Source organism: Lepidochelys kempii, chromosome 9 (assembly GCF_965140265.1).
Source record: "Lepidochelys kempii isolate rLepKem1 chromosome 9, rLepKem1.hap2, whole genome shotgun sequence".
NCBI classification, from domain to species: Eukaryota; Metazoa; Chordata; order Testudines; family Cheloniidae; genus Lepidochelys; species Lepidochelys kempii.
The window spans coordinates 27,203,364-27,225,589 of NC_133264.1; the positions used below are offsets into that span (position 1 = coordinate 27,203,364).

At 41.5% G+C, this 22,226-nt stretch overlaps 1 protein-coding gene across 12 annotated transcripts in view; it reads right to left on the reverse strand.

The window, feature by feature from the left end:
• Nucleotides 1-22,226, reverse strand: part of MED12L (mediator complex subunit 12L) — a 321,153-nt gene that overhangs the window by 19,648 nt on the left and 279,279 nt on the right. For 8 of the 12 annotated variants that reach the window (XM_073359681.1, XM_073359678.1, XM_073359674.1 and 5 more), the window contains 4 exons: nucleotides 21,015-21,226; nucleotides 11,562-11,612; nucleotides 4,827-4,916; nucleotides 3,927-4,147 (listed from right to left, as the gene is read on the reverse strand). In XM_073359681.1, coding sequence (XP_073215782.1) covers nucleotides 3,927-4,147; nucleotides 4,827-4,916; nucleotides 11,562-11,612; nucleotides 21,015-21,226 — 574 coding nt within the window. The remainder of the gene's footprint in view (nucleotides 1-3,926; nucleotides 4,148-4,826; nucleotides 4,917-11,561; nucleotides 11,613-21,014; nucleotides 21,227-22,226) is intronic. The other 4 variants (XM_073359680.1, XM_073359679.1, XM_073359677.1 and 1 more) reach the window with 1 other exon arrangement.

A 22,226-nucleotide genomic window follows, 5' to 3' on the forward strand; every position in this document is an offset into this window, starting at 1 on the left:
TCCAGGAATCCTGATGCCCAGTTCAGTGCCTTATCCACTAACCCATTCTATCTCATTAACAGGAAAACTATCATTGACTTCACTGGGAGCTGCATCAGGCCATAAGTTATTAAGCATATTTTAGAAATATTTTACAGTCCTAGGTCAAACATGAAGCTTTATTCTTAGAGTTTGAGAATGCTCTACAATACCCAAATCAGCATATTATGCAAGATTAATATCAGGTATTGTACATGTGTTAGACTCTAAAACCTTGGTCATATTAGTCATTTTGACTGTGATAACGTACATAACTAATAAATGGAATCAACGTGCTTCATGTTGACTTTGAAAAATAACATCTGCAGTGAAAGAAAGCCAACAACTATTCTATCCTCAAGTCCCCATAGTTAACGTGACCTCAGAGATACTTTTAACAAAGCGTGGGAAGACTTTTAAAGTGTCCTTTTAAAAACAGCCTTTTGAATCACTCTATCCCATTACAAGTAGGGACAGATAAATTTGTAGAGTCTGAGATTTTGCAAATCTTGAAAACTTGTTTTTTTGTTTTCACAACAATTTGGAGTTTGTGAAAAACTTTTTCACCTATATTTTAACCTGTTTTTTCAAGGAACATTTGGATAAAAATGTGCATTTCTAGTTGAAGGGTAAAATTTGCTCCATAGTAGGGACAGAAAAGTGCTCTAAAAGCTAGGCTGGCACAAGTGACTGGCTGGTATATACAGTGCCAGTGGGATTTTCAGAGGCACTTGGCTTTGGTCTAACACTGCTCTTATTGAAGTTGATGGTAAAACTCTCATGGGACTTCAATAGGAGCAGAGTTAGGCCAACACATGGCACTTTTGAAAATCCTAGCCTACATTTTCATTAGAATTTCCCTCTTTCCCCCTCTCTCCATTGATTTAATTTCCATTCACTCTGCCTGCTTTCTGTTCCATTTTTACATCCTTTTCCCACTCTTGATTTTCCCTTTATGCGACTTCTCTGATAGTCTCTCCTAGGCAGAACGTAAATGCCACTACATCTGAGCTGAACTTTCAAACTAGTAATGATCTAATGCATTCAAACATAAGCAAAGTAAAATTGCCCATCGCTAGTTCAATGAATGAACAGATCTTGTGTTTCCTAGACTTTCCAGCATTTATTTCCCTATGGATCCTGCAGGATTTATGATTGTAAACCAGATTATGGTATTGTGTTAACTTGGTAAGTTCTCTGTGTATTATGGACTCAAAATGCTCTTATACACAGAAGGGCTCCACTGTGCAGATGCTGCACCAATACAGAGGATGGCCCAGTCTGTGCCCAAACAATTTATAATCTACGGTAGAACCTCAAAGATATGAACACCAGTTACGTACTTCCTGATCAAATGGACACCCTCTGGAACTGGAAGTAATCAGGCAGCAGCAGACACACACACACACACACTAAATACTTTACTGCCTCAGGGCTTTAGCCATGGGGCTCAGGGTTTTAACCAGGGTGGGGTTAGGGCGGCAGCTGCAGAGTGAGGGGGGTCAGGGCTCTGGGCAGGGGATGAGGTCAGGGCTTCAGACCCTCGGGAGCACTTGGGTTTCAGCCTCGTGGCTCCGTTCTTGGCTTCAGCCCCATGTGGGGCGACAGGGCTCGGGGCTTTAGCTAAGAGGGGAGTGCCGGTTTCAGCCCCAGTCCTCACCCTGTAGCTAAAGCCCTGAGACCTGGCACCCCCCGACCCAGCTGAAACTGGGAGCAGAGCTGTGGGGAGCCCCAAGCCACAGAGCCCCCCACAGGGCAGAAGCTGGGAAAGGAGCCGCAGGGCTGAAGCCCTGAGCCCCAGCGATCCCCCCAGATCTAAAGCCCTGAGCTCGGGTGCTCTCAGGCTTTTTTGCCTCTGTCTTCACGTACAAGGTCAGCTCCCAGACTGCTGCACTGGGCAACACAGCATGGGGAGGAGGTGACCAGCCCTCTGTGGAGAAAGAAGTGGTTCGGGACTATTTAGAAAAGCTGGATGAGCACAAGTCCATGGGGCCGGATGTGCTGCATCCGAGAGTGCTTCTAAAGGAGTTGGCGGATGTGATTCCAGAGCCATTGGCCATTATCTTTGAAAACTCAGGGCGATCGGGGGAAGTCCCGGACGACTGGAAAAAGGCTAATGTAGTGCCCATCTTTAAAAAAGGGAAGGAGGAGGATCCTGGGAACTACAGGCCAGTCAGCCTCACCTCATTCCCTGGAAAAATCATGGAGCAGGTCCTCAAGGAATCAATTCTTAAGCACTTAGAGGAGAGGAAAGTGATCAGGAACAGTCAGCATGGATTCACCAAGGGCAAGTCATGCCTGACTAATCTAATTGCCTTCTATGACGAGATAACTGCCTCTGTGGATGAGGGGAAAGCAGTGGACATGTTGTTCCTTGACTTTAGCAAAGCTTTTGACACGGTCTCCCACAGTATACTTGTCAGCAAGTTTAGGAAGTATGGGCTGGATGAATGGACTATACGGTGGATAGAAAGTTGGCTAGATTATTGGGCTCAATGGGTAGTGATCAATGACGCCATGTCTAGTTGGCAGCCGGTGTCAAGTGGAGTGCCCCAGGGGTCGGTCCTGGGGCCGGTTTTGTTCAATATCTTCATAAATGATCTGGAGGATGGTTGGATTTCACCCTCAGCAAATTTGCAGATGACACTAAACTGGGAGGAGAGGTAGATACGCTGGAGTGTAGGGATAGGATACAGAGGGACCTAGACAAATTAGAGGATTGGGCCAAAAGAAATCTGATGAGGTTCAACAAGGACAAGTGCAGAGTCCTGCACTTAGGATGGAAGAATTCCATGCACCACTACAGACTAGGGACCGAATGGCTTAGCAGCAGTTCTGCAGAAAAGGACCTAGGGGTTACAGTGGACGAGAAGCTGGATATGAGGCAACAAGGACACACTGTTGACAAGAAGGTCAATGGCATTTTGGGATGTATAAGTAGGGGCATTGCCAAAAGATCGAGGAACGTGATTGTTCCTCTCTATTCGACATTGGTGAGGCCTCACCTGGAGTAGTGTGTCCAGTTTTGGGCCCCACACTACAATAAGAATGTGGAAAAATTGGAAAGAGTCCAGCAGAGGGCAACAAGAATGATTAGGGGACTGGAACACATGATTTATGAGGAGAGGCTGAGGGAATTGGGATTGTTTAGTCTGCGGAAGAGAAGAATGAGGGGGGATTTGATAGCTGCTTTCAACTATCTGAAAGGGGGTTCCAAAGAGGATGGCTCTAGACTGTTCTCAGTGGTAGCAGATGACAGAACGAGGAGTAATGGTCTCAAGTTGCAGTGGGGGAGGTTTAGGTTGAATATTAGGAAAAACTTTTTCACTAGGAGGGTGATGAAACACTGGAATGCGTTACCTAGGAAGGTGGTGAAATCTCTTTCCTTAGAAGTTTTTAAGGTCAGGCTTGACAAAGCCCTGTCTGTGATGATTTAGTTGGGGATTGTACCTGCTCTGAGCAGGGGTTTGGACTAGATGACCTCCTGAGGTCCCGTCCAACCCTGATATTCTATGGTTCTATGATTCTATAAGCCCTAAGCCACCCCTGCCCAGAGCCCTGTCCCCACCAAACCCTGCAGCTGCAGCCCCAGCCCCAACCCCTCCGCCCCAGTGGCCGAAGTCCGTAACGTCTTGTTCAGAGTTACAGACATTTCAGAGTTATGGATAACCTCCATTTCCAAGGTGTTCATAACTCTGAGGTTCTACTGTAATTGAAAACAAGAAGCAACAAGTGACTAACAAACAATGGGCGGGAAGTGGGAGGGAGAACAAATGTAACAGTAGCAAGACTCGCCATTAACCTCATTCTGATTAATGGACATAATTTTAAATCAAGTATTAGAGCTATATATCAAGACCGCAAAGTCCCTGTAATATAATAAACCAGAAGAACATATAAAGCCTTACCGCTGAGTGCCTGTTAAAGGCTGAATATAAGCAGCAGCCTGCTGTTGAATGTACCCACTTGGCTGTTGTTGCAGCTGTCTTAGTCTTTCCATTAGAGCTGGACTGGAATGAGTTGCTGGATACGTTCTGGGGTTGTAGCTGGGTGAAAGCACTACACCACCAGCCTGCTGTTGTTGCAAAGGCATCTGAGTACTGTACATTGTGTATCCATGAGGCACAGTCTGCATGGAAAACAGCCCATGGTACAATTTAACAAAGGCCACATGTTCGTATCCTTAAGCCATTAAAGAAAAATAGGTAACCTTTATTAAAAAGCAAAATCTGGACAATGGAGCCCTCAGTAAAACATTCAACTGTGTAATTATACCAAACAGCAATTACCCTTATATTTTAATAGTGTATTTCTCTTTTTCTAATAGGCTCCCTCAGCTGCAGCGTGAACACATTCATTTCTGTTTTTAATTTATATCTTGCCTAGTTATTCGGTGCTTAATCAGGAGTGGCATCTGGGGTCTTCAGCACCAACACTTCTTTTCGGTATCAGTAGCATCATGATGACACAATGAGGGGAGCAAAGTCAGTGATCCCAACCTCACTCTAACCAGGCTGGATTTTAGACTCAGTACTGTGGCACACACGGACTTTACAGGCAGATCATTGGGAAAAGATTAGAAGCCTGCCAAAAAGATTTGTTTGACTAAACTATGCAGGAACTAGAGAACTGTCAATAACTTTTCATTAAGGGTGAAATTCTAAGACTCACTACTTAAGTCCCAATTAAGCCTTTAATGCAGGTCTTAAATGGGATGTAGGGCACTGCTTGGACCCTCTGCACTGAGGTGAGTTTCATGTGTATACCTTACAGCCTGTAGCAAATGTTCCCTAGGAGAAGCTCAGTACCTGTGCCTGCTGTAACCCTGGATACTGTGGAAGCTGGGAAGAAGGACGTACTTGCTGAGCGAAAATAGCAGACTGATCTATTGGCTGGCCCTGAAAGACAAAGTACAAATCAAATAAAATCTGCTTAATCTAAATACAAGTCTTTCTGTTTCTGTCCATGGATCCAAACAGCTCATGCAGTTTAGTCCTGAACAGAATTAACGAACCAGTTTCCAACCCTTTTCCTTCAAGAAAATTCTGTTTTCTGACACTGAGCTGACTACTGAACAATACGTGCCTCTACATCTGTCTGCAGGAGGTGTCGGGAAAGGAGGTAAAAAGGTTATCTTTTGTTCAGCTCAGAAACACTACTGTAAGCACAGCAATGCAGTGAAAAAACCAACGATCATCAAGACAGTAGAGAGGCTATAACTTAAAAATAAGATCTGGAATACAACTGGTCCTTCTCGATTAAAAAAGTAATAAATTCTTGAGGGCAGTGCACTGAATTATGCAGGAGACTTATCAATACACTGAAAATCACTTGCTTTAATATACAAAGAATAACTTTCTGAAGCCATTATGATCAATTATTGTAAGAACTATCCCTCACAACAGAAAGCGCAAACAATGAAAATAAAGGACTATGACTATCATAAGGTGCTCAGATATTATGGTGAAATATAAATACCTATTGAATAGGCAGACAGACAATGCAACCATTTCCAGTATAGCCTGAAAACACATGCAGCGCTTTTGCTCATAAAGACCCCCATTTGTTGATTTTAAATGGTCTCCTATATGTGTATATATAAATTGTGACACAGCCAGAGTCCATACAAACGAAATGCACCCAAGCAAGTGAGGTCAGTGGTGCAATAGCAGAGTTCGTTACAATTTAATTTTCAAAAGCAAACACGTTAGTGGTGATGTCCCCGACGAATAACAAAATACTAAAAAATTTAAAGTGCCACTCGTCTACAGGTTTTGAAAGGAAGAATGATGAAGAAAATATTAGTGTTGGGCACAAATTCGAGATCAAGCGGGTCACCAATTTGCAAGTGAAAAACTGAGAGAGGTATAATGAAACTTACATTTTTTCTGTGATTCTGAAGCCTCTAACAGATTAATTGGACAATTGTCCTAGTCACTACAGCCCAGATTTTTAGAGTATTTAGGCGTTGCTGTGCTCAGCATTGCAACCCCTAATTGATTATGGAGTCTAAGTCTCATTTAAAAATGGGATTTAGTACCTTAGGAGCCTAATTCTATTGACAGTAGATGAAATTTAAGTTCCTCAGTGCCTAAATCACCTTTGAAAAATACCAAAAATCTGGGCCTAAGGATTCAAGCCACCAAACATTTGTAGACATACGTCAAATTACAGGAGCTTTAAGGTTCAGAGTCCAGATTTTGCATTGAGCTTCACTTTCCCCAACAATAAAACAACCAAGAAACAAAACCCAAAAGCCCCAAAAGAAAAACAAAACATCAGATGTATTATCACCACATTCAAGCAAAACACTGGCACTATCATTCAAAGCCACCTGGACAATAACACACTGCCAATAGCAATGTTACCACGAGTACCATCAGTGAGACAAAGAGTAATGCCACTTGGAGATACTGCCTCAAGAGCAACAGGAATTTTTCTTTATCACTCACTCTCATCCTGTTAATAGTCACATTGTTGGAAGCTATACAAACTACTGAAATGTGATAGTAAATATATACAAAAATAAGTAAATAACAGCCCTACATTTAACTATTATTTGGACACTGCCACAAAAGCATCAGGAAAATAGACCTGGGGCATAAAGAGATCAGCAGCCCCTGGAGTCCCCAAATTCACCACTGTCATAAAGTTATTATATGTTTTGTACAAAGTATACCTTGTGAGGTATCAGTTTAAAAGTGTTGATCTGCTGAACATTAATATCCTGTTGGATTGTGCGTGCTATCATTATACATAAAGTTAGGAAGTTTTGCTATGTGTGTGTTACTGAAATATGTTGAGAGATTGGGAACATTCACAACCAGTCTTTCAGGTGCAACAACGGAGTAGCCAGATGTGCTGATGTCCCATTAAAGGGAATCCATTCTCCCAACAGCCATCCCAGAAGACTTCTCAGAGAGAGCACGTAGACAATGGACACTGCTTGACAAAAGGGGGCGGATCCCCACGTCACAAGCATGGATCTTTCCAGCAAGCTGGAATAAACTATAAAAGAAGAGAAGTGACATCATCACTTGACCTCTCTCATCCCCCCCCACCCCAACTCAACACCTGGAAGAAACATCTGGAGGACAAAGACTTTGAACTGGAAAGGGTGGTTTTACCAGCTGTCAGGGTGAGGCATTGTTTGATTCAAATCCTGTCTAGTTTGTAGAACAGACTACGAATGTATTTTTGTTTCTTAAGTAGCCAACTTTGATCTCTATGCTTGTTACTTATAATCACTTAAAATCTATCTTTCTGTAGTTAATAAATCTGTTTTATATTTTACCTAAAAGAGTGTGCTTTGGTTGAAGTGCTTGGAAAATCTCAGCTCAGTTTACAAATGCTAGTGTGTGTCCTCTCCACATCAAGGGAGGTGCAGACTGGGTAATCAACTTACGTTGGTCAGGCTTCTGACCAGGGAAAGATGGTACAGTTCTGGGGTACAAGGCTGGGGAGCGGCGGGGGCATTGGCTGGGGACTCTCTATTGTTGGTTCATGAGTGACTGGGAAAGCATTCATGTAACTCAGTTGAGTGTGTCCCTGCCTGTGGATGTCTGTGTAAGTGCAGCACCTGCCAGAGGTTTGTGGCTTAACAACAGTATCACAGTGTGAGAGGGATACACCAGATTGGTGGTACAGAGGGCTCAGCGGTCCCACAGTCCAGGGAACCCCATCACAGAGACATTACCCTGACAAGGAGTAACTGAGTTTGGCTGGAGAGCCAGACAAAGCCCAACCCCCTGAAAACCTGGGGTTAGTTGTACTGTACTCTGGGAAAAGAGTAGCAGAAAAGTCTCAAGGCCTAAACCAGATGCCCACATTCTTTTCTAGGGATTCAGTGGAATGTGTCAGCCCTTTGTCATCATTGCTTCTGGTTCTTCTACTGATAAATATGTCCAACTGGCAATGAAGTCAATGGAGAATGGAATTTTGTCCACTCATTTAATAATGGCCCCATTCAACTCCCACTGAAATCAATGGAAACACTTCCATAAACTTCAGTAGGAGTTGAATTGAGCCCTAATTCATGAAGAAAATGCTGACTAGACGTACGATTTCACAGACAGAACCAAGTTGTAGGCAGGAACCCCCAAATTTAATTACTCTTGCTCATAAAATTCATACACAGACTTTTCTCAACAATTAAAAGGTACAACCTGAAGCCCAGCAGGCTATGTTTTGTGAGTTACAAAGCAGAGCATATTTTTATTTATGACCACAGTCTAAGGGGTACCACTTGAGCAATGAGGCATTAGGTCAGACAAGAGCTCTCAGTATAGGCAAAAGTGAACTTTAAAACAAAAAGCTATTAGCTAGGCAGGATACAAATCAACTTTATCCAGAGCAGCAGGCAACCACAGAGAAAATTCCAATGGTGTAAGCAAGTACTCTGATTTTTTTTTTTTTTTATAAATTCTAAAGGCTAATCAGAACAGGCATTACTTAGTCAGGAGTAAACTAGCATGCAAGTGAATTGGTGAGAAATGGAATCGTGCATGCATGTAACAAAAATGAGCACTTTTGAGAGCGGATGCAAGCTTACAATAGTAACAATGATATCTTATGATCTGATTATGTATAAAATAAAATGCAGCAAAGCTCACTGCAACTGAAACTGAACTGAATACACTGTCTGGTAAGTTGTGTGGTCATAAGTTACCTTTTATAGTAAGGCAATAGAATTGACATCGACCATTTAAGCAGCCTGAGCTACCTCAGCCAGGTTGGCAACAAAATCTGTGTTTGGAAACAGAGCAAAACACTAACACTTATTTGGGGGGAAGGATAGCTCAGTGGTTTGAACTTTGGCCTGCTAAACCCAGGGTTGTGAGTTCAATCCTTGAGGGGGCCATTTAGGGATATGGGGCAAAAATTGGGAATTGGTCCTGCTTTGAGCAGGGGGTTGGACAAGATGACCTCCTGAGGTCCCTTCCAACCCTGATATTCTATGATTTAGACTATAAATATCATGGTTTGATACATTTGTATAAAATGAAAGACTCCACTGTATGCCCACAATAAATCTAGACTTGTTTTATGAACTGCACAGATGCCAAACTATATCCCTTTGCTGCCAAGTCTCTAGTAAATAAAAATATTTATTGCAAATATATAAAATATTAAAATCACAGCATCCAGCAGATATTTTTACAAAGATTGATTTAGTTTGTCTCTCTCTGTCAATTAATGCTTTACCAACATAAACAGTGTTCCCCAGGACTGGAAGTAAAGCATACAACCAACTTTGAAACTTAACTTTCCCAATCAATAATGCCCGGCAAGCCATCAACACAGCTTTTAGAATAGGAACCTCACCAAGCCACAACAATAGATTAGTTTTTAATCAAGTAATTTTATTCATTTTTTTTTAAATTTGGATGAAATTTCTGGCCCCATTGAAATCAATGGCACAACTCTTATTGACTTCAACAGGGTCAAGATTTTACCCCTTGTCTGCTGACAAAATGTCAAGTCACAAGCCATTTAAGTCAGATTTTCAAAGGTGCTCAGCACTCAAAAGGTTCCCACTGTGACATTTGTAAGCAGATTTTTAAAAGATCTCAGCTTTAATAGACCGCCTAGCATGCTGAGATTTTTTTAAAAACTTGGCCATTTATCTTGGTACCTAAATGGGAACTACGCTCTATTAAAACTTGACCCTTGGATAATAGACATCCCAGAGACACAATATCCTTTCATAAAAGGTTAGCTAGAAAATGTATATGATTTTCTCCAATTTCTGATAAAAACTCAGTACTAATACAAAAATGTAAAATATGCTACACACTATATCATGAAACATCATTTATCTTCTGACTTCTGAAATGGGGATAAGGGTTTATGTTTCAATATTTAGCACTCATATGTCAACATGCTGTACTGATATTTCTTTTACTTGATGCAAAATCTAAAATACATTTATTATAAAACTTGCTTTCCAAGGTTGCTCAGTAATATGACAGCAGTGCAGTGCACAGTCCATGCACGCACGAGATCCAAGATCACAAGCATTGGGGGGGGGGAGGGGGGGCTCCAAGAACAGAGGGACAAGGAAGAACTCTGATTCCATTGATGAAATGGCAGAACTACTATCCACTTAAGTGGGAGCAGGAACAGGCCTATGCCCATAATCTAAATGGAATTAATTGCTTCTCTGGAATTTTTGATGGCATGAAATAGGGTGCTGAGAAGCATGTTGCCCACACTACTTTTACAGCTCATCTGTCAGTCAGTCCATGGAGCAGTACTGGGAACACTACTGCAGAATCCCGTAAGTCTCATTTTACTAAAAGATTAAAGCTGGCATAATAGAAGCTCAAGGCAGGGAGGTGTTGGAAGGTAAAAACTGGAGCAAAACCAGCAATCAGCATGAAGATATGGGCAGATTGTGAAGATATGGGTCATGCTTAGATGTGTGTGGCATCAGAAACATCTCTCCTTTAATCTTGTAGAACAAAAAATATGAAATATTTAAAACAGGAAAATAATAGGAAACGTGTCTAAAGGAACACTCCATGTGTGCATGTGTATATGTAATCTACACATAGGGTGACCACATGTCCCGATAAAATTGGGATTGTCCTGAGATTGAACTCTCTGTCCCGCGTCTGGACCGATGTACGATCGGGACACCATGTGTCCCGATATTGTAGGGTTGTCAGGCCTCCAGCTGACGTGGGGTTGGCAGGTTCCCTACCTGACTGGCTCCGCACAGCTCCCCGGAAGTGGCAATATCTCCCTTTGGGTCCTGGGTGGGGGCTCTACATGCTGCCCCCGCCATGAGCGCTGGCTCTGCAGTTCCCATTGGCTGGGAACCGCGGCCAATGGGAGCTGTGGAGGTGGCACCTGCCCACGAGGCAGCACATAGGGCCACCTAGCTGCACCTCCACCTGCGATCCAGAGGGAAATGTTACCTCAGGTGGCTCCCCAGAAGTGGTAAGTGCCACCCAGAGCCCGCACCCCCTCCAGCACCCCAAGCCCCTGCTCCCAAATTCCCTCCCAGAGTCAGCACCCTGAACCCCCTCCCACACCCCAACTCACTGCCTCAGCCCTGAGACTTCCCCCATTGCAGCCAGGACTGGAGCCCAGGCTGTGCACCCCAGATCTGCAGCATGCAGTTGGTGCCAGGTCCGTGCGCCCCCGACACGTGGTTTCTGCAGGGGCTGGAGCTGGGGCCGGGACCATGTGCCCCCCGACCCACAGCATGGGCTGGAGCTGGGGCTGTGCGTCCCTGCAGTTTGCAGGTGGGGCTGGAGCCAGGCCGTGTGCCCCCCCCCCCCACCTTGCAGCTTCCTAGGGCTGTGTACCTCCCTCCCCCATCATTCCAGTGGGGGCTATGAGCCTGTGGCTGCCCCTCCACCATTTACTCTTGCAATCTGGTCACCCTAGTTACACACATGCGCACACTGTATCTGAGTAACAGGGGAGCTCAAAGCATATCATTCTCATTTACAGCAAACTGTGCAGCTTGTGAGTTGAAAGAAATGCATGTTTGTGCAAAAGAAAAAAAAAGTTGAAGACAGCAGTGTGGTTACCATTACGTTGTCAAAGCCTTCTTGAAGAGCTACAGCAGTGTTACAGACATCCTGAAGGAAAAGAACAGGCAAGAAAATGGCAAACAATACAGAGAATAAATATTAGCTTTAGTTCATTAGCAAAGTTGTTCCCTTAACCCAAACACTATTATTATATATAAATTACTTCAGTTTACATGACATTTTTATAACATAGTTATTGCATTGATGAGAAAAGGCTAGTGACATCCTTTCATAAGAGTCTGAAAATAATTATCATTTTACTATACATCCACCATCAGCAGTAACACAATCCACTTACCAAATGTATTATCTTTAGAAGGATTAGTATCAGATATTTTTACACCCTTTTATTTTTAATCCTTTTGCCATTTGGAAGAACCTGATAAACAACTGAGAACATGATAGGTGAATATGATCTGAGACAAACGATTTCAAATGCACCCCATGTTTAACAGTTTTGCACAACCTATTTAAAATAAATGAGTTTAAGAGTAAAAAGCTTCAGGGTATCATAGAAGGTCTGGGGACCTGACCACAACTCTCATTTCTTTGCAAAAGGGAAAAAAATTGCTGGAATGGATTTTAAACTAGACACAACCAGACAACTTGCTCTGTGAAATGTGGTCATTGGGCTAGGCAGCTACGCATTTGAAAGACAGCTATTAATCATCATCAACAGGTCAACATGTCCTCAATGGTCCATCTCCCAATGCAGCAAATTCCCAAACCCTATTGTGTGCACAGGTAAATGGAGGAATCTGGTTTGGAAATTGGGAGTAACTGCCTTGGATTAAGAAATATCTTTTATTGGGCCAACTTCTGTTTGTGAGAAAGACAAGCTTTTGAGCCACACCACTGGGGCTCTTCTTCAGGTCTGGGAAAGGGACTCCAAGCCACACAGCTAAATGCAAGGTAGAACAGATTGTTAAGCATAACAACCGAACTGGGTCTAATAAAAGATATTACCTCACCACCTTCCATAGGTGTCAACTTCTGCTGGCATTGGTGGGTGCTCAACACCCCCCCCGCCCCCAGCCCCACCTCAACTCCACCCCTGACCCCCCCATTCCAACCCCTTCCCCAAATCCCTGCCCCAGCCCCACCTTTTCCCTGCCTCCTCCCCTAAGCACGCAGCATTCCCACTCCTCCCCCTCCCTCCCGGAGCTTGTTACGCTGCGAAACAGCTGTTTTGCAGCAGCAAGTGTTGGGAGGAGAAGCGGAGACGCGGCGCGCTATGGGGAGGAGGCGGAGGTTAGGTGAGGGGGCGGGGAGGGGAGCTTGGTTGCCCGTGGGTGCAGAGCACCCACCGATTTTTCCCTGTGGGTGCTCTAGCGCTGGAGCACCCACGGAGTCAGCGCCTATGCCATCTTCTCTCTCTACTTGTTTAGGAAAGGCACATTGGAACATGCAAACTGACCCGTAAAAAGCAGTTTGATAAGCAGGTCCTGGAGACATTAGAGAAGAGCTGATATTTAGAGAGCAAGGAGGCTGACAGTCTTAACAGAGATGGGATTACCTTCAAGAGATGTAAGCTATTCAACCCTTTCCTTTTTTCTTCTGTAATTTACCTGAGAATGCCCTATCTAGATTATGGGAAGTGTAAATATAGATGTGTTAAGCAAATGGTTTCTTTTGTTTTAATTACATTTTTCCTCTATTTTTAATAAATATATAGATTATTGTTGTGTGGACACTTCCATGCAAACATCCTCAAACAGAACCTCCAAGGAGAGAGGCTACTGTGTACAGTTTCTGGTGCCCAATCACAATCAGCTGGTGTTGCTAGCTGGCCATAGAGGGAGAACACAAGAGGAGACGTCAACAGACCAGGGAGGAGATGAGAGCTAGAGGAGGTGCAGGTCACACCGATATAAACAATACTTCCATACACTCTACTTGCTCTTCTCCATAAATCCAATCCTCAAAAGTGTTGTGCACCTTGTCACTGAGAGATATTGAGCATTTTCAACACACACTGAAATCAATGTGATGTGAGGGCAAGTAGTAGTTTCAGAGTATCAGATCGAAAACGGGTTACAGACACACCAGCTGTTCAACAGCAATGAGATTACTGCATTTGACAAACAACTTCATAGTAATGCACTTCACAGAAAAATATCCATCTAAGCAACTACATTTATCATCAAATTATGTTCTTTATCCGGTACCGTTTTAACTCGTGCTGAAGGAGTACAAACCTGCGGTAGGCCATATTAGAAAAGTCCTTTAACTGTTCACTTTTTAAAACAATTTTTTACAAAATATTTTCATTTAAAAACATGGTAAAATAATGTCAGTAAGAACTTTTTTCCTGAATATACAGTATTTTAAATGTTATAATTAAAATAAGTGTACTTCCCACACTGGAAGAACATGCATATTCTATATGTTCCTCAGAACAAAAATATGGAAGATGAGTAAACACTGCATCTGTGGACTGCGTTCCGTAACATGTTTTGCATTACCGTGCAGATCTAATAAAAACAAATATTTGATCTCCTATGAATAGGAGGAATAAAAACCACTAAGTCATCAATAAGTGATTCATTTCTAGCCATAGCTGACACAGAAACATCACATCTCCTGGGAATAGAGAAATATGGTTAAGATGATCTTACAAACTGTCAGAATACTGATATCAGGATATCACAAAGAGTTTGTTTTGTAGCAGATAAATCTACAGGGAATTTAGATCTCAACCACAACTTCCTAGACCCATAGCTAGATTAACACACTCACGGGCTTCATCTACTACACTGACTGGCTGGTTATCTTCTGATCCTCTTAACACAACATACCTAACTGCACTTAGCCTTGGTCTACACTGGGGGGGTGGGAGGGAGAGAAATCGATCTTAGTTACGCAACTTCAGCTACGTGAATAACGTAGCTGAAGTCGACATACTTAGATCGACTTACCATCGTGTCTCCACTGCGGTGAGCCGACTGCTGCCGCTCCCCCGTCGACTCTGCCTGCACCTCTCGCAGCGCTGGAGTACAGGAGTCGATGGGAGAGCACTTGGGGGTCAATTTATCACTTCTAGACTAGACGCGATAAATTGATCCCCGTTGGATTGATTGCTGCGCGCCGATCCGGCGGGTAGTGAAGACATACCCTTAGGCTCTCATTGTGAAACTCAGGCTGGACCCCTACTTCAAGCATTTGTAATTCATGGTTTCCCTCATTGAATCTTTACAATTACCATTAAAATCAACTGAAAGTCTAGTGTCAATACCACAGACATTTTCTACATGAAAGTGGATGATTACATTCTTAATCACAAATAGTAAAATACATGTTCTTTGCATCAGTAATTGTTTTGTCTTTAATAAAGAAATGGTGCCGGATTCTGCTGTTACTCTAGGGTACAACTCTGATACAACTACACCCGTGTAAGTGCAAAGTAGCTGCATTGCAGTCAATGGTATTACTCTGGCATTATACTACTGTAACTTTGGTCATAATGTGACTCATTTATGTCTTAATGTATCTTATTTTAAAATGATCTAGGTTATACATTGCAGAAAACTAACAGCCAAGAAACATACTATTTTATTGTAATAAAAATATCAACTAATTTTACTCTGTCATTTAAATCATAGCAATCACCTTACTACAACTTAGTAAATTCATTCACCAAAATAACACAAAAAAGCGATTTCCAAATATCTAAGGCAACTGTTATGTATTAATCCTTCATTCTTCATTGTACATAATAAATTAATAGAAAAAAAATAAATGACATACTTTTTTTCCCTAGCTAAACAAAAATCTTTATACTGCCTATTTGTATTTACCATCAGAAAATTGTCCTTCAGGAACACTAAAAATTGCTTACAGGTGTTTTATGGTGCTAATCAAGCATAGCATTGTTATAAGATTTCTGTACAGGAATTCTAAACGGTCTATAAACTATTATAGGATTCCTTGTAATTCACAGTAGCCTTTTATTCTATATGTAATATTTGAAATCAGTGGAGCAAATAATAGTTTTTAATAGAGACTGTTTACTTTATAGCTAAAAGTTTTTAACAGAATGGCATTTACAGTCCCACCAGCTCAAAAGTGTTGGTTCCTTCTGGATTTATATAGAAGGATCTAGGGGGTCCTATAGAATTGCATACTATGGATGTTTTGTGAAATAGACCGTGCTACTTATGTTAGTGAGTAACATCTCCAATTTTCCAGATGGCAGCAACATACAGAAATAGAAATATTTAAGAAACTCTCTTTGCTTCACTACCCCTTAAAAAAATGTAGCTCATGATGGTGGTGCCCAAAACTTACCAAATGCCTTAAATAAAGATAAGATTTGCAGCTGCTAACATTTTTTTTTTTACCTTCCAGTTTTCAAGTTATTTCCTGTACTAAGCCCAGGGAAATAAAAAGAAATATCGCAAATGCTGACATGACCATGTCTTTTTCACTTAGGTAAAACTGGCAAATTTTTCAGTCCCACTACTGTATTTGAACGATGGAGGAAAAGGCTGCAGAGCGTTCACAAGAATTTCTGGTTGTATGACAGCATGTGCCTGGGAGGCCTGTGAAATCAACTTATATTTTTAAAGCTATTATCGACTCTCGAATTCTTTTGCCAAAATTTTCCCCATTGTTGCTAACACCTGTGCAACTCCACCAGTGCATTAAACCTCAGTGTAGATAAGGCTCAGAGCAGATCTAAACTATGTGGTGTTAAAAATGCCAGCAGGCAGAGGAGCCATCTCTCAACTATAACTGCCACCACTGAAGTAGGTCACATGGTGTTCGCAATGATGGGAATATTTTGGTAATATGTTTAGTATAGACAGCTACAGATGCTGTCAGTAGGCCCTTTAATCACAAATAAAAGTCCCAGGAAACAGATGACACCACAAAGAGCCTGAGCCTGGCATTATATACACAACCTTGGCAGTGGCCAACCCAAATGTCTGTACCAAGCCCTGTTGCATGTTGTGAAAGCCTTGTCTATGCATAAAACTGCACAGATTTAACTAAAAGGTTTAAAAACTAATTTAGTGAAGCCAATGCAAAACACCTATCTGGATACTCTTAAACTGATTTAAATCCGGTGTATACTGATGTAGCTGAAACTGATTCATTACCAAATTAAATTAAATGTATTACTCTTTTGCATCTGCACAGATTTTTTTGTCAGCATAACTATTACAGTTAGGGGTGTTCTTAAATGAGAGGATAAAACAATTAGGATTTTCGTTTAGGCTTCTGTATATTTAACACTACTTATTCAGGCAGAGATTTGCTGATATCTCTATATTCTATCTTGTGAATATGAAGCCAAGGGACCTTTAAGTAAGTAGTACTGAGTTGGGCCCTTAATAATGTTGCTTAATATAAGAAATCTTGTAGCTGGATTACTTTCTATGAAATAGGAAATGTTGGGTCGCTATATATGGTTGATCATTACACTTAATTTTAATATAATTTGAGATCTTATTTCTTATTAGTGGGAATCTTTTTTAGTCTTATCTGGTTTGTAATTTGTATTATCTTTTAACCTGCAACTAAAACGAAGCAAAACAATTGAAGGTTTTTTTTCTTTTTATATTTTATTGACTGACGTTCTTTCTAAACCACTTCTTAATTCTTTGATAAAAAGAAAATAGTAATCAATAAAAGATCTTCGGGGAAGGCACTGTTACATATTTGCACTATGCCTAGCACAATGGTCTCTAAGCGCTACAGTAATAAATAACAATAATAAAATATCTGAAACCAACATACTACTCTCTGCTCTTCATAGTTATATTTTTGCCTGTTGCCCTGATGAGCCCCCTAAATTTAGTGACAGACCATAGTGTCTGCCGGGGTTAGGACTAGGAGTGGGAAGAAACCAAGGAACAGCTGTTCTCTGTAGGTCCCCAGGGATCTGGGTGGATTTTAAATGGAAAGCTGCACAGAAGTTCCTGCTGTTCAGAAGAGCAGTATCTCCTACACAACTGCCAACCCTCCCAAGTTCCCCTTGGATTTGTCTACAGTACAAGTCGATTGGGGTTTAATCAGGTTGGCTGTCACAGTTTTTCTCTTATTTATGGGTTTTGTACTGCCATCCCTTACAGTAGTATCTGGGCTCATTTGTTCTACACTGATCACTAAGTCACAATCAGCAGTGTGTCAAACACAATACAGTTTTATAATATGGAAAGTTCCCCATGTCCGCCATGGGGATGGGAGAAGCCCACACAAAACCCCCCAATATCTTGTGGGTGTTCTAATATCTGTTTGGATCTTAAGACTCATATAGTTTCCTGCAGTCAACCCCTCTTCAGTGCCAAACAGAAGGAAGTGAATTTCCTGGCCCTACAGAGGAGTAGCTCTTCGCCCCAGTAGTATTTGGTTATGGGTATTTGTGCCAACAAAAATCAACAGCATTTGTACAGCATGAACTAACTGAATTCTAAATGCTAGTATCTTGCCTCATTCTGAGGGACAACAGACATGAGGAAAGAAAATCCTCAAGGAAGAAACCACAACAGTGCTGGAATTTCTCCTATTTCCATCTGAGAAGTACAGAGAAGCGAACAAATGGAGTTTCTCTCTCTCTTTGGCTGTCAAACACCAAGCCACCGCTTGTGAATAGTGCTATGTATCATCATTTACTATTTGTGCTGCAGTAGAACTTCAGGGCCCCAAAAGAGCAATACAGGCCCCATTGTGTTAGCCACCCTATAAGCACATAACAAAAAGACAGTCCCTGCTGTACAGAGCTTTCAGTCTAATGAAGAGACAACAGACATATGGGGAAAGCACAAGGTAATGAGATGATTATGAACAATGTGCTAAGCAGCTGTCTCAGCATACCAGCTTTCTAATCATTGTTGAGGTTTTTGTAGACATCACAGCAGAGGAGAGGTTTAAGAAGGGATTTGAAGGAGGATAATGAAATAGTTTTATGGATATTTACAGGGAGCTCCTTTCATGCAGCACAGGACAAAGCAGGTAGATACTTGCTGGAAAATTTGATAAATGGGCAATCAAGACAGGTATCTTTGTCAGAGTGGAGGCAGAAGTCGACATCATGATAGTATATGAGATGATATATAGCATAGGGATAGGCCAAAAGGGCCTTAAAGGTGAAGACGGGTAGTTTATGTTTGACATAGTTTACACTGTTTATAAAATTCAACAAAATGAAGCTCTGGGAAATGCTGGTCATTCTATATTTGGTTCACACACTGGGCAGTAATTGTCTATCAATATCCTGTATATAAACACCGAGCCTAGACAGATAACTCAGATTGACAGGTTATATAATGTGGTGATCTATTGCGGTGGGAGCTTGCAGGTAGATTGACAGGTTATATAATGTGGTGATCTATTGCGGTGGGAGCTTGCAGGTAGATTGACAGGTTATATAATGTGGTGATCTATTGCGGTGGGAGCTTGCAGGTCTGCTGACAGGGTTTCACCTGTTCTATGGATAAAAACGGAAGACAAGTGTCTGCAGGACTGTGCAGTCAGCACTTTTCATAAGCGTTAAATTCACTTATTGAGAAAAGCATAACACATTCTTGGGAAATGGAAATTTGATGGATTTAAGTTGTTTCCACAAGCTAAACAACTTGCTGATCTAGTTTTGCAAGGACTCTACCACAGTTAAGTGGAGTCTGTCCTCCCTGCCCCCAATATATGAATAATCAGATGAGAGAAGCCCTTATTCTTAGGGAAACAAAATTCTTCAGCAAATTTTACCCACAAATGGATCCTTTATATGATTACCATCAACAAATTGGCAATGAAATTGCAACTTATACTGGAAAAACAATAGAATTTACTCATCAACTTTCTTAGGACTTGTGTTGAGTTGGCTTATTTTATTTGCTTTTCATTTATGTATGTATTGTGTATATTGTACATCAGGAGCTGCTGTTCATCCATTCTCGGCCAATAATGAACACATCCACAGTCACTTGCACGAGATGACAAACATACCATTTTACAAAGGTCAGATTAGCAAAACATTTCCTAGAAAAAAGAACTACTCCCTCGGAGCAATAAGCCAAAGGAAAAAAAAATGGCTTGATGCTCAACTGTATATTTATTGGTGCCAAGGATTTCCTTACAGGAAAGATGAAGTTTTTGTTCCAAGAATGTCCAAGAAGCAGATTTTGAAAGATTTGAAAACACAATCCGCAGTAAGGGCAAGATGTGAAAGGGCAGGGCAACAAATCACTCAAGTTTCATATATGAATTTTTTGTAACAGGGATCTGGAAGCCAATTTTATTTTTAAATACTGTTCTTTAGCTCTGATTAAGCCATCAGCTTTGGGAGGGACCTGCAGCAATCTCCAGGAAACTAGGTTCAAGTTGTGCACCTCCCACATACTTACATAGCATATAAGAGTGGTTTTGTGTATAACATTTGTTCGTTGCTCTTTATGAAACATCAGAAATTTTTAGAGAGAGAGAGAGAGGAAACACTCCCCCGTGTGTGTAAATGGCTCCCCCTGGAAATTCTGGAATTATTAAATGTAATTAAGGTTGTTATTAAACAGCAGAAACAGAGCAAATTTGGTTTACCCAGTCTGGCAGTATATTGGATCAAGCAGCATGAATGTGAAAAGCTCTCTCAGATTCTCACCTTGACGGAATTTAGAAACAGTCTAAGGTGATGTGCTTTTTAAAAATTATATGCAGCTCCAAGAATAATAAAAAGTCTGTAGTATTCTCCTAAAGTACACGTAATATTGACAATACCAGTATGAAGATTCATAGGAGCCTTTTATTTCAGATTCAGTCTCAGGGTTATAGGAAAGGCAAAAACGATGTTAGAAGCTGAACTGCAACTTACCACAACAAAATGTGCACAACAGAATGACGAACATGTGGGAGGGTCCTAGAGCTCAGGCTCCAGCCCAAGCCCGAATGTCTATACCCCAATGAAACAGCCCTTAGCCAGAGTCAGTTGGCATGGGCCAGTGGTAGAATTTTATTCTTCTTTATCACCTGTTGAAGTTTTAAGTAACTCCCAGTTTTATAAGGTAAGCGACCCGTAATTGAGATCAGAATAGGGTCGTAGGGATTTGCAATCTCTAATGATACTTTCCTTTCTGTAGTGCTTTACAAAACATATTCAATTCTACACATGTTGCCTGTAAAAAAGGTCTGACCCTACTTACATACATTTAAAATATCAGTACACTCATTAAACAGATTAGCAGAGGGAAGTTAAAGGACATTAAGCATTAGAAGACCAGCCAATGATTTCATGAGATTTGCAGTAGAATTAAAAAGGACACACAGACAAAGCAGTTGGTTTGGCAAATAAAGTTTAAAGAATAAATGGCCCTGGTGGAAAACGACTTGGACCTGCTGCTGTAGCAGTAAACTGAGATCAAAATAACCTCAGATGGCTCATCGGCTACATGCAATTAACTATAATACAAGATGAAAGAAAGGCCTCCCTCTCCATGTTTTGGGGTTTGAACAAACCTGTTGGAAAGGTCTTGTTTGGGCTTGCTGCCTGAGTAGCCGCTGTTGCTGCTGCTGCTGCAGAAGTTTCATCTGGAGCAGCTGCTGCTGAGACGTAATTGCATGTATGGAGGGTGGCTGCATCATGGTACCAGAACGCCTCTGTAGCATGTTAGACAGGGCTTGTTTTGTGTTCGTTGGAACAAAAGAGCCTGTAGGATCCAATCTGGAACCTAAAAAACAAAATATAAATGTTTTCCCTGTCTTTTAAAGCAAAAGGGCTGACAGATCACTGTTAATCTGTCTATTCTATTGCATATCAAATACAAATAAACTATAGTAAGCGGTCTGTCTCTTTAAAGGCAGAGAATTGGATTGAGATTAATATTCCCAGCCAGAACAATTAACAGGCAAGCACAGTTTACAAAAAAGAGCAGAGCACCTTTAAAATAGAGCTTTACTGGAAGTCTATCCATTTTCTAGGTTCTAATAATGGAGCTGGTGCCCAAAACTGTAATATCCGAGTGCCTCAGATGTGAAGATGAGAGAGGAGACAATTACTGCGTCCAAACAACATTCAAAATAACTGTTCAAATTGCAACAGTTTGACACTGGAGAAACAGAAACTAGAGTCCTTGCCCAAAGCAATGAATACAATCCTGAATGGATTTGGGAAACCTACAAAGGTCATTTAATAAGAGACCATCAGAACGTTTTGAGGAGTACATCGGTAGCAATACCTTTCTAGGAAATGTTTCAGAGGGGCAGATCAAAGTGAATGGTCCTAAATTCTAGGCCCTTCTGATGGGGTATGCTTGCCCCAAACTTGCCTGGAAGCGGGCAATATAGGTGAGGTGGGTGGGGTTGCAAGTGCTTTGGAGGATAGGATTAAAATTCAAAATGATCTAGACAAACTGGAGAAATGGTCTGAAGTAAACAGAATGAAATTCAATATGGACAAATGTAAAGTACTCCACTTAGGAAGGAACAATCAGTTGCACATAGAAAATCGGAAATGACTGCCTTGGAAAGAGTGCTGTGGAAAGGGATCTGAGAGTCTCAGTGGACCACAAGCTAAATATGAGTTAACAACGTCGCAAAAAAAGCGAACATCATTCTGGGCTGCATTAGCAGGAGTGTTGTAAGCAAGACACAAGAAGTAATTCTTCTGCTCTACTCCTTGCTGATTAGGCCTCAACCAAAGTATTGTGTCCAGTTCTAGGCACCACATTT